Below are 13076 nucleotides of genomic sequence, written 5' to 3'. Positions count from 1 at the left end.
AACCACAAGGAATACATTTTCACAATCCTCAAATCACAATACACCACACTGGTCCTGCAAACACGTACCCAACCCACATAACACCACTCTGGTCCATCCCAATAACACGTTAGAGCTCTAACTGCCTCGTTACCTCTGACACCTTGGCCTAGGGTCAAGCAACGGCAAAAATACTTCGGTTAACACTATAACCGTCGCGCTTTGGACATCCCCATCCTCAGCACCATATACTTCGGTTAATAATAAACCGTCGCACTTTGGACATCCCCGTCCTCGGTACACAACTTCGGTTAATAATAAACCGTCGCACTTTGGACATCCCCGTCCTCAGTACACAACTTCGGTTAATAATAAACCGTCGCACTTTGGACATCCCCGTCCTCAGTACACAAACACTCCGGTTATCCATAACCGTCAAACTTCGGACACCTCGTCCTCAGAATCCTACATTCTCCAACTCTATACATACTCCAATGTAAATCATGAATATTAACAAGAACTCATCAATCATGATCATCACATATAAATATGATAAGTCAAATTTCAAACCATAATAAATAAATCATCACAATTCCACACTCTTCAATGTCACACCATTCCACATATAATCACGTAAATATATATATATATACGTAATCACCCACTCAGGAATGACCACTAATACCAACTATAGTTCACACAAGAAAATCATGAAATTCATTTTGTATAATTAAATCATTTTACTTACCTATGGACCGTAGTTGATCAAGTCCATATGATTTAAAACAAATATTTATTCCATAAATATTTTCACACAATTACTACAGAAAATAAAGTAATTAAAGGTACTCGGTTCGTAATATGAACCACGTGAGGTTTACTCACCTCTAAATTCCCGCTGCGTCTTCTTAACAGCTCAAAATACAATTTCACGAATCGTCCGCCAAATCAAACCGTCGATCACCTAATCAAACATGACCTTAACTTAGCCAATAACTCAAAAACATAATCAAACGACAATCCAACGGTCGGATTGAAATTACATGATGATCCAACGGTCGGATCCTCACGGATCGCCTTCCTAATCACTGTTTTGCATTTATACGAAGATCCAACGGTCGGATCTTCGCCCATGACCACACAAAGCCACTGGGACAGTCATAAGATCATCATATCAAAACTACAAGTCCATCTGACGGTCCTAACTTCACAGATCACAAATCTAACGATCGAAATCGATCTAAACTTAAAAATTCATAACTTAATCATACGATATCCAAAAATTGCGTATAATATATCGAAATGATCGTATTGAAATATAGAATCTGAAAATGTACAGAAACCATATTTTTGATCCCCGGAGGTGGCCGGAAAGGGCCGCCGGAGTTAGTGGCAGAGCCGCCGCCGACCACCACCAATGGTGTCGGGGCCGGGCTGCTCTTCTTCCTCTCATCATGCTTGACAACTTTCATAACTAGCACGAAGTCTGAAAATGACCGGAAGGGGTCGAAAATTACCTTGAACAGTATGAAGGTGGCCGGAATTTTCCAGAAACCGGCGAGAAACTGCAGAAAACGGCGAGCTCCAATTCGACGTAAAAACGTCAATTTAAGGCTTCGATTCCTTCTGAAGAGTTGTTAAGAAACTCAAGAAGAACTCACTGGTTCAAGAATCACAGAAAAATATGGTCTGTAGCTCGAGATATACCGATCGAAAGCTTCGGTGGTCGGAAAAATTCCAGAATTTTACAGAATCCGGCAAGGCTCGATTTCGACGTCAAAGCTTCAATTTCAGGCCTCGATGCCTTCTAGAGAGTTGTTAATAACATCAAGGGGAACCCACTGGAAAAAGAATCAATCAAAACGATGCACTACAGCTCGAGATATCTTGATCGATAGCTCCGGTCTCGTTCTTGGTTGGGTTTGACTTGCAGCCACTGCTACGGGCCACGCCGCCGTGTGAGGCTGCTTCTGGGAGTTTCAGGAAGTTGAGGCGAGCTTGTGGATGGATTTTGGTGAGGATTGGTGACCGGTAGCTTGAGATATCAAGCTTGTTTCCAAAACGAGCTCAAACCGGGCGGAGCTTCCCGCCGCCGCTGGTGGCCGTGTCACGGTGCAAGGCTGCCTCTGGCAGCTGCGCAAGGCTGAGACGAAGCAAAAGGAAGTGGTTCGACGCCGTTTGGTGGCCGGTGGAGGTAGAGAGAGATCGAAGAGCCTTTGCTCTGTTTTCGGTTTCGGTCGAGCGAGAGAGAGAAAGAAGAAAAAAAAAGAGAAAAAGAAAAAGAAGGAAGGAGACCCGGAGGAAAGGAAAAGGAAAAGGAAAAGGAAGAAAAAGAAATTTCTAAAAGAGAATCCGAGGAAAAGAGATTATAAAAAGAATCTCATATTTCCAAAATTCGTAACATAATCGTACGAACTCCAAAAATTTCGTTCGACATATGCACGCGATCATATCGACGAGCTCTACAACTTTTATGAAGGAAGTTTTTCCCAAATTCCGTACGTAGAAAAGTCGATTTTTCTTGAATCGCACAATTCGAGCTTTTGTTAAAACGAATATTTCGAAACTTCGATAATTCAAAAAGTTGAATTATTTCGGGTAATATTCGTGCAAAAGCACTTTAATCAATTCGCACAATTTCACGAGACGAAATGGAAAATTGCGGGTATTACATTAGTGCCAGTAGACATCAACACTGAAGTTATACTCTTGAAGCACATGTTATCAATACCTTTACTCCAAAGATTGAATTTTGTTTTGTTGTGTTTTTTTTTATATATTTTTTAATTTTTTAATTTTTATTGATTAACTAGAACCCTAATTAGGCATATGTCATACATATGTCATACATGAGTCATACACACACTTAACAAGGATAGTTGAGAATAACTAACCCTAATTAGATATGTCACTCATTTTCGAGCCCGCTCTTTTGATTGAGTTACAAACCATCACTCTTTGCAATCTTCTTTGGTGCTTTTGGTCAGAAAGAAATTGGTTGAGACATGAGGGTGGCACTTTCAACCTCATCAGATTCATGCGCTTTTTCTTATTGTCCTTGAAAGAGTCAGCAGGTATGGCTTTTGTCCATTCTCCCCCAACCTCAACTTATCCTATTTTTAATATCTTATTACTTTCATCTTTGAGAGCAACCGCTCCTCGTTTCATAAAAGTGACCTGGACGCCTCCCATTCCCCCTTGGGTCAAGATTAACACCGACGGTTCTTTCCGGGATGCGGACAATGCTGGCTATGGTGGTATCGTTCGTGATGCTGAGGGTGCTTTTGTCCATGCTTTTGCTTCTAGGGTAAGAGTTCCTAGTGCCCTTGATGCTGAGGTTCTTGCTTTCCTGGAAGCAATTGGGGTGGCTAGGTCACGTAATTGGCGCCATTTGTGGATTGAGACGGACTCAGCGGTAGTGGTCAGATATTTTGCGTCCCCATCTCTTGTCCCTTGGAGGCTGCGCATTGAGTGGCTAAACGGTATGGTTTTAGCAAGACAATTGCAGTTACGTGTCACTCACATCTTTCGGGAAGGGAATGTTGTGGCAGATGTGCTAGCTAACTATGGTGCATCACATGAAGGTACTCACAGATGGGATTCGTTGCCCCAGTTCTTGTCTTCTGCCTTTGGTCGAGACTTTGTTTCATGGCCGGCCTATAGATTTGCTTGTTGATTATTTGTTCAATCCTTGTTTTCTTTTTTCTGGAGTTTGGTCTGATGTCCTTGTTTTGCTGTTTCCTTTGCTTTCTTTCTCTTGTAGCATGAGATGGAATATTTTAGATGGTCATTGTTGTTGGTCAGCAACATTGTGTATTGTTCCATGGCTGGCTTTGGTCTAGTCCTCCAGCCAGTTTGTACTCTCCTTTTTTCTTTAATAAACTTTCGAGAGGGGACGAGGAGTTAGTCCCTCTCTCGCTTTCCCAAAAAAAAAAAAAAAAAAAAAAAAAAAAAACTTCGTGTCATGGGAAAAATTCATTAACTATCTATCCACTCGGCTGCACGTAATTGTAGTACAAACAAAACACCACGTCCTAGTAAACATATAAAAACAACTCCTTATACATAAACCTATTGAATAGTATGATCTAGATTTCAAAATTTGACACTTGAGGACAAGATACCAATCCAACCAGCTAAAGAGATCATACTGCTCATCATGTACCGCTAAGTAACATGAGAGTGTGACAAGACATCCTCATTGAGAACTCAAATTTCTACATATGCATGTTGATGCAAGTAAGCCCCAAAAGAACAAGGCACACACGCTTGTACCTTTAGCGCAGGTAGAGACAGAGACAGAAGCAGCAGAGATCCACACCATTGATGTTGCCGTTGAAACGATATCCGATGCTATCCGTATCAAAGAGAATTTCAATTGATGAGTACCACTCGACCCAATCAACACTACAGAGCTACAGGTACGAATGAGACGACCAAGAGAGGCAGCGAGCGATCAGTCTAGACTCGGCGAACGAGAGCGCCGCTCGGGTTTTTTGGTAGTCCCAGGAAGGATTTGTATGACTTTTTGTTTGCATAACATGAACTACATAATAATACTGCGCCTTGACCATAACTCACACGAGAGGAAGTTGAAGAAAAAAGTTAAATGCCGATGTTCAAAACACTAGTATTGATCAATACTAGTGTTACCGAACCAGGTTCCTGCTAGCTTGTTGTTTGACGCTTGAACGTGACTGATAGAAGAGTCCAAGCGATATGAACCACCCATCGACATTTAACAAAGGTCCAAAGAGTATGAACCACCAGGTTCCTGCTAGCTTGTTGTTTGACGCTTGAACGTGACTGATAGAAGAGTCCAAGCATAGGATATGAACCACCCATCGACATTTACAAAAGGTCCAAAGAGTATGAACCACCACCAGGAGCTACCACTTCTACATCTTAATCCTTCGGCTCCTGAGCTAAAGAACAATCATCCTCCAGAAGGTCCCAAGTCCCAACACCACTTGTTCTGGACTTTTGGCGAAGACTCTTGGACCAGTTGTTGCAATATTACAAGAATCTTTTTTGTCTCTTCTCTTTTTTATTAGAGTGCTTAATCCTTAATTATAGAGAAACCAATTTATTTTCTTTTTGTTTTTAAGCTTGTGACATGGTTAAGCTAAAAACAAATGAAAAAAGGAGCTAAGATTGGAAAGTGGCTGGCACGTGCGGGAGTGTTCGCATGGAGTTCTCGACGTCTATAAAAGTGCTTCAGCTATGGAGAGTGTAAGGACGAGTTAGCTCTACTTTCATAACAAAACAGCTAGCTTGGTTGCTGCGAAGGGCAAAACTCTAGGCAGCAGCCATGGCCGCCGTTGAACAAGGAGTTAACCCCAATCAGTATACACAAGACGGGACTGTCGATCTCAAAGGAAACCCTGTTCTTAGATCCAAGAGAGGTGGATGGACTGCTTGCGCCTTTGTTGTTGGTAACTCTCTCTCTCTCTCTCTCTCTCTCTCTCTCTCTCTCTCTCTCTCTCTCCATGAAACTTGGACTGAGAGAACTCTGTCATGAGCAAAATTTACAGCAATATCTTCTATTATAGCCTTAGCAGTTCAGTTAGTCCGTCTTTTGGCCAAAGCTACCTAGTCTGATTTCTGGACCAACTTCTTCAATTCTTCTTCGTTATCGTGACAAGTTACAGTGTTATACCGACACTGGTTGTTCTATATTTCATTTCACACTAACCTGAAAATGCCAGTAAACAGTTCCCTGGAAATTAATATGAAATTCATGCATAGGATATTATTGTTCATAATTCATTATTGGTTGACTGATGTATTCATGGATGAAGGTGTACCCACTACCCAACCTACACCTACATCTTACCGTCTTGCATGTACGAAGCTATGAACAATCTCTCATAGTCTCATTATTTCATTTTGCACAATTTAATTCACTATTTATTTCTCATAACATAACCAAACGTAGATGGATAACAGTATTTGCATTTGCACCTACTCATCATAACCCCCATCATTCATTCACTCTCTCTCATATGCACAAACGAAGCAACCACCTACCATTCACTTTCAGATCACACATACATAATTATTATGTATGTGGGATACACCATATACATGTGAATACTATACGGTATTCATGTTGACTGTTGAGTTGTTGTTTGATGCGTAATTTGTATGTTTTTTTTTCATCCACTTGATCATCTTACAAGTAGTGTTATTTTTTTTAAAAAAGAAGATCAAAGAGTTTCACTATTGCTCCCATGGTGACTCGAACCCATTACAAGTAGTGTTACTTTTTTTCTTTCTTTTTTTTTAAAAAGAAGATCAAAGAGTTTCACTATTGCTCCCATGGTGACTCGAACCCATTACTTCGTACATAAGTAGTGGGTGCTCTAATCACTGAGCTAACACCACTTCGTTACTACCTACACGGTAATTAAATATTAAACCAATCTCGAGTAATTTTATATTCTAAAAATATTTGCCATCATAAATGCTGAAGGCATTGCCCCATAATCCAATATATATATGTGATTACTATGCGGAATTCATGTTGAGTTGTCGTTCGAGGCCTAATTGGTCTTTTTTTTTTTCCATCTACTTGATCATCTGACAAGTAGTGTTACTACTTACATGGTATTTATCACTAAAAATCTAATAATTAAATCTTAAACCAATCTCGAGTAATCTTATATTCTAAATATATTGCCATCATAAATCCTGAAGGCATTGCCTGTAATCCAATATACAAAATACGATTTTCTAATATGTAATCTTTTAATATGTAGGCTACACGGAACAGATTTTCTAGTATTGCACCATTTTTTGTTGTTTTGGTCCTTCCAGGGGCACCCCTACGACACTTATTTAACACGAAACACAAAATCTTGGCCAGGGAATCCAACAGATATTATATATCCACTGATTTAGATATTTATCTTGTCTCTTTTGGCTATGGATCACTATCATAGATCTTCTAGCTGTTCACATGTCTTGCCCATATACAAGATCAGCTTCAGAATCAGTTGGGATTCAGTGGTCTCTATAATTAAGCTTCTTGATCGAATATGCAGTTTATGAGGTGTTTGAACGAATGGCCTACTACGGCATATCGTCGAATTTGATCCTGTACTTGACGAAGAAGCTTCACCAAGGCACAGTCGCCTCTGCTAATAATGTCACCAACTGGGTTGGCACCATTTGGATTACTCCTATTTTGGGTGCATATATTGCTGATGCTCATCTGGGTCGTTACTGGACATTCCTCATTGCCTGTATCATCTATCTATCGGTACGTCGTGTTGTGCAAACCACATGCATTTCTAGTTCTATCTATCAAGTCAAACCACCGTCTCATACATATCCACCATGATTCTAGTATCTATTTGTTTAGTATGGTATATTGTATATTCACATAGCTAGAGAAGGATAAGATTCTCTTTTAATCATAGTTTATCTGAATTTTGATTGCATATCTATACCGTACCAATAGAGTTCTAAGGTTTTATCTAGCAACAAATTAGTCATAAATAACGTGGTTTAATAATCGGACAACATGAGTCGAAGTTTCTAAAATTTTATTTAGCAATAAATTAGTTATAAATAACATTTCTTCATACGCGTGAGACTGTAATGATTCATCGACAGACTAACAACCATTAGATTGAATGTAACCAGGAATTTTAATTAAACAATGTCGTTTCGATCTACTTAATCAATAAAGTGCAGAAGCTTCTAAACTAGTCAAGTCATGTACATGCATCTCATATTGAAACTTCAAACTAATCATATCGCTTCTTGTATGAAAACTTGACTCCAAATCTAGTTGGCATGGCATTCAACACAAGTTGTAGGAAGGCGTCTTTGTCAATTGGACCAGTCTCCCTCATTTTTAGTCTTACGTACATAGCTGTATTTATTTTACGTTATCTTAGTCAACTCCCCAAGTGAACATAACATCGCATGTGGAAATTTTGTATGTGGTCCTGTATAGAGTTGAGAAACCAAAAAAGGAAAAATTGCACATCTGAAAAGTAATCAAATAAAAATACGAATTATAAATGAACAGTTTATCACTAATTACATTGAACAAACTTATAAACCTCACACATAATTATAAAGATGTTTTTAAGTTGAGAAAAATATTAGTATAATGTTTCTTAATAATGAGTCACGTAGATTACTAATGTTTATCAAATATAAGAATCGAGAAATTAATCCAAAACATAACATATATGGTAAACGTGATCCTATTATTATCGATCATCCTTAGGTTTTATATTGAGGTTTCTATTGTTATATAAATGTAAGAAGAAAATGCCAAATTCAGGGAAATAATTTTATTGCTTGATTGGTTTTCAATAGTCAATGAGAATGAAGGTGTGTGTCTTTGACTGCATCGAAAGCTATCCAGCATCTAGAAGACTATATATATAACAAAAACCAATTATGTCAATCTCACAAGGAAATTTACAACAATATATGTTGCTTGAACTTTGAACCACAATATTAACTAGTCAACTATAGCTAGCTGTATTCGGATAAGCATTACAACTAGCTAGTCGACCTTGGTTGTGGTTTTCATATTTCCCCAGCTTTCCTTATTTTAGCAATGTGACAAAACCTATCACACATTAGTGTTTTCGATATTGTTGTTCGTAGAAGGTGACTCTAGCTTTCAAATTTCAACCAAAGCATGCGTAATGTGCCGAGAGTAGTGTTCATGGACCAAATATGAAAGAGAGACTTGTAGAACATAATAGATTCACATTTAACCCTAATAAATTAAAAGGTAGTTTTTCCCCCTTATGTTGATAATGACATTTCACTTGCTTGACACGAATACTATGTTTCGTAAGTATTATATAGCTTATGAATTTTTTAGATTTGATTGTTTATTTTGATATTACGTAAAAGGTTAATCGAACATCTACTTCAAACTTATTGGATAATAGATGAAGAAGTTCATGCTCCAAAATATTACTATATTGTTCTGCGAGGCTCTAAATTTCCGATACGATATGTTACAAGTCACCTTATGGCTAGGCTCTAGTAAACTGTAAACGATAAATGAAAAGAATCTAACTAATTTCATTTTGCAGGGAATGTCTGTACTTACCCTAGCAGTGTCACTTCCTGCTTTGAAACCTCCAAAATGCCTTGACGCGAATGTCGAAAACTGCAAGAAGGCCTCCACATTACAGTTAGCTGTGTTCTATGGTTCACTCTACACTCTGGCTATTGGAACAGGAGGGACAAAACCTAATATCTCAACCATTGGAGCAGACCAATTTGATGACTTTGATCCTAAGGAAAAGGCTCACAAGCTTTCGTTCTTCAACTGGTGGATGTTCAGCATCTTCTTTGGCACACTCTTTGCCAACACAATCCTTGTCTACATTCAAGACAATGTGGGCTGGACCTTGGGATATGCGCTTCCAACTCTTGGGCTTCTCATATCTATCGTGATCTTCTTGGCTGGCACACCCTTTTATAGACACAAGGTGCCTTCTGGGAGTCCATTTACAAGAATGGCTAAAGTCATAGTGGCTGCAGTAAGGAAATGGAAGGTGACTCTTCCTAGTGACCCTAAGGAACTCCATGAGCTTCACTTGGATGACTATGCAACCAAAGGAAAATTCAGGATTGATTCTACACCAAGCATAAGGTTTGTATATATGCCTTTACTTTAAGAAATTACTTTCAATTTATTCAAAAACCACTATATTCAAAATATCCGCATGTTGATATATGTCATATATATATATATTATTTTGTCATAATCTCAGATTAATTACCACATTTAAGCAAGATCTTACCTATCAAATAATGTGATTTAGCTAGCATCTAAAGGGTATTCTGAAACTTGGACGTTAAGGGTTTAGGTTTTAGTTTGAATTTACATTAATAAGTAAAATGGTTGTGCAGCTAGCCAAATTAGCTCAACCACCAGATACAAACCTTATATATGCGCGTACCTTAGCTCATTGTGTTTTTTTTTTTTTTTTTTTAACATTTTCTTGTTCATTAGCTTACATATATTTCAGTGCATTATAAAAACCTTTATCCATCTTATTTTCTAGCATAATCTATGATGAAACTTTACCTTTTACATGGGAAGCTATTCTGTCAAGACTTAATGTGTGCATTCATGCAGGTTCCTCAACAAAGCTGCTGTGAAAACAGCCTCAACTAGTCCATGGAGGCTGTGCTCAGTAACTCAAGTAGAGGAGACGAAGCAAATGTTGAGAATGATCCCAATCTTGCTTGCAACATTCGTTCCGAGCATTATGGTTGCACAAATCAATACCCTATTTGTCAAACAAGGCACCACGCTCAACCGAAGAGTTGGAAACTTCAAGATCCCCCCTGCAAGTTTAGCTGCATTTGTAACCCTATCGATGCTAATCAATGTCGTGCTCTATGATCGGTTCTTTGTCAAGTTCATGAGAAAGTTGACAAAGAATCCTAGAGGAATCACTCTCCTTCAAAGAATGGGAATTGGAATGATTCTCCACATTTTCATTATGGTAATTGCATCTCTAACTGAGAGGTATCGACTTAATATTGCCAAGGAACATGGAGTAGTTGAAAGTGGAGGACAGGTTCCTCTTACCATATTGGTTTTGCTTCCTCAATTTGTGCTTATGGGAACAGCTGATGCATTTCTAGAGGTTGCAAAGATTGAGTTTTTCTATGATCAAGCACCTGAAAGCATGAAGAGTCTTGGGACTTCTTATTCCATGACCACTTTGGGAATAGGAAACTTTCTCAGTAGTTTCCTTCTTTCGACAGTTTCTCACATCACCAAAGAGCATGGACACAAAGGATGGATACTCAACAACTTGAATGCTTCTCATCTTGACTATTATTATGCCTTTTTTGCCATACTCAACTTTTTAAACTTCATTTTCTTCTTGTTTATGACTAAGATGTATGTGTACAAGGCTGAAATTTCGGATTCAATTAAAGTTCTCACCGAAGAATTGAAGGAGGCAACAATGTACAGGCTACCAAATCAAGAAGATCAGTCCAAGTCATAGTCTCAAGTAAGTGACTCGTGTGATAGAAATGGAAGCTGCTTGCTTTTGCTTTAGGAGTGTATGCTTGATATGTTTTACCTCAACTCAGTAGACAAACGCAAAAAAATTATTGTGAATGCTTGATAGTATTCATTACAAATTTACTCGTTAATCACAAATGTTAGAATATATTGTACTCGTTGAAGGATATTCAGTTTATGTGTGCCATACCAAATAATTAGGATTACTTTCTATTGTTGTAATAGGAGAGATTGTTCTAGATTCCTAGTTCTAAATAGAATAAGATTCCTTATACTCAAAGATTATGTATTTGTACTCCTTATATATAGGGCTCCTATTATCAATAAAAGACACACCGGCCAATTCACTCTACAATCTCCTTGCAATCTATTTTCCTTAAACAGTACTTTCTGTTCAAGTGGAGTATGTTTTATTGCTTAATAAAAGGTGTATCATAAACCATAATGTAATTCTCATCCAAATTGATCCCTTTTACTACACTTATACAGAAGTTTGTATTAAAAATGCCAAATCGAGACCAGAAATAGCGTAAGAAGTATAACGATAGGGCACAGCAACAACTCTTGAAACTTTTATCATTTTCAGAATAACTGTAATTATTAGAAGCTGCTGAATTATGGATTATGCCCATACTTTTCCCTAGTTTAGGGATTCCTTGTTTTAAGGAGTTGTGTTGTTTACCTTTTCCCTAGTTTAGGGATTCCTTGTTTTAAGGAGTTGTTGTCTTTAGTTTGTGGTTTTCAGCCACTATATATAGTCGTGTACATGTTTGGTAAGAAAACATATATACAAAAAACACCAACATTCAAATTTCAACATGGTATCAGAGCAGAAATTCTCATAGGACCTGCATCTGTATTGTTCTTTCAAGATTCTCGTGTTCCTTTATCATTCTCATTAAGATGACAGAAGGAGAAGGTTCTCTCGTTGCAAAGACAGAAAGCCCAGATGGGAATCCAAATCAGCGTCTGTGCTCAATGCTTCTAAATGAGTTCAACTACCTTCCTTGGTCAAGAGCCATCACTCTAGCTCTTGGTGGAAGATCAAAGCTCAGTTTCATCAGCGACAAAAACAACATCCCAGATGCCTCATCAGCTGAATACGAAAGTTGGTTATCCAAAGACCAACTGGTTATGTCATGGCTTCTTAATTCAATGGAGCCAAAACTTGCTGAAATCTTCAGCTATTCAGAATCATCTCGACATCTTTGGGTTGCTGTCAAAGATATGTATGGCAACCTAAACAATGCAGCAAGAGTGTTCCAACTCAAAAAGGATCTTGCAGGGATTCAACAAGGTAATCTCTCATTTGTTCAACATCTTGGGAACTTAAAAGCCAAGTGGAATGAACTTGATATGTATAGACCTCACACCACTGATGCCACCATATTGCGGAAAAGAGCTGAAGAAGATAAAGTGTTCCAACTGCTTGCAAGTCTGGGATCTGAATATGAAGATCTCAAAAGCCATCTTTTGATGAGCCCTGAGCTTCCTTCATTCACAACAGTATGCAACTCCATTCAACGTGAAGAAGTGCGTAAAAAGGTGATGAATGTAGACACTAGTGCTGGAGGGTCAGAAGCTAGAGCATTTGCTGTAAACAAAAGTGTCATAAGCGACAGAACATACAAGGGCAAGAGGCCAGATCTGAAGTGCACACATTGTGAACGCATTGGACGAACTGGTATAGGCCACACAAGAGAGAGATGTTGGATATTGCATCCAGAACTGAAACCTAAGTTCAATGAGGAACAGAAGAATCAAAGAGGCAGCATTCAGAGAACCTCTTACATCTCTAATTCAAAGGCAAACTTCAGCAACACTTCTGAAGATATTATGAACTTCACGTCCAATCCAATAACTCTCATAAATGAGTTTGCTACATATCTTCAAAAGAAGCAAGGCAGTTTAGACAGCAATGAAAATGGAAGCACAACTGCTATGCTTGGAAAGTTTGCTGGTTTTCTGGCAAAATCAAATATGGCTTCTTCAAAGGATATACCAGGTATTATTTGTGCCATTTCCACTGCTTTGGATGTCAGTAAGAATCATGATTTTTGGA

General features: G+C 38.4%; 1 protein-coding gene across 1 annotated transcript; it reads left to right on the top strand.

Annotated features, from left to right (window-relative positions):
* The first annotated feature begins 5144 nt into the window (after positions 1–5144).
* LOC133711999 (protein NRT1/ PTR FAMILY 5.2-like) lies at positions 5145–11294 on the top strand. Its single transcript, XM_062138074.1, has 4 exons — positions 5145–5414; positions 7026–7243; positions 9054–9619; positions 10109–11294. Exons 1-4 carry the CDS (start codon positions 5291–5293, stop codon positions 10992–10994), a joined length of 1794 nt encoding a protein of 597 aa, XP_061994058.1. The 5' UTR covers positions 5145–5290; the 3' UTR covers positions 10995–11294.
* The last annotated feature ends 1782 nt before the right edge of the window (positions 11295–13076 follow it).

Source organism: Rosa rugosa, chromosome 5, assembly GCF_958449725.1.
Source record: "Rosa rugosa chromosome 5, drRosRugo1.1, whole genome shotgun sequence".
Classification (NCBI taxonomy): Eukaryota; Viridiplantae; Streptophyta; class Magnoliopsida; order Rosales; family Rosaceae; genus Rosa; species Rosa rugosa.
Note: the sequence above shows the minus strand (reverse complement) of the source record. Positions and strands in the feature narration are given on the sequence as shown.

What these genes read in the sequence shown, in the direction of transcription:
- LOC133711999 (XM_062138074.1), top strand. Translation starts at nt 5,291, where the DNA reads ATGGCCGCCGTTGAACAAGGAGTTAACCCCAATCAGTATACACAAGAC. An exon ending in CCTGTATCATCTATCTATCG is followed by an intron (nt 7,244 to 9,053) that starts GTACGTCGTGTT and finishes TTCATTTTGCAG; the next exon opens with GGAATGTCTGTACTTACCCT. An exon ending in GATTCTACACCAAGCATAAG is followed by an intron (nt 9,620 to 10,108) that starts GTTTGTATATAT and finishes GCATTCATGCAG; the next exon opens with GTTCCTCAACAAAGCTGCTG.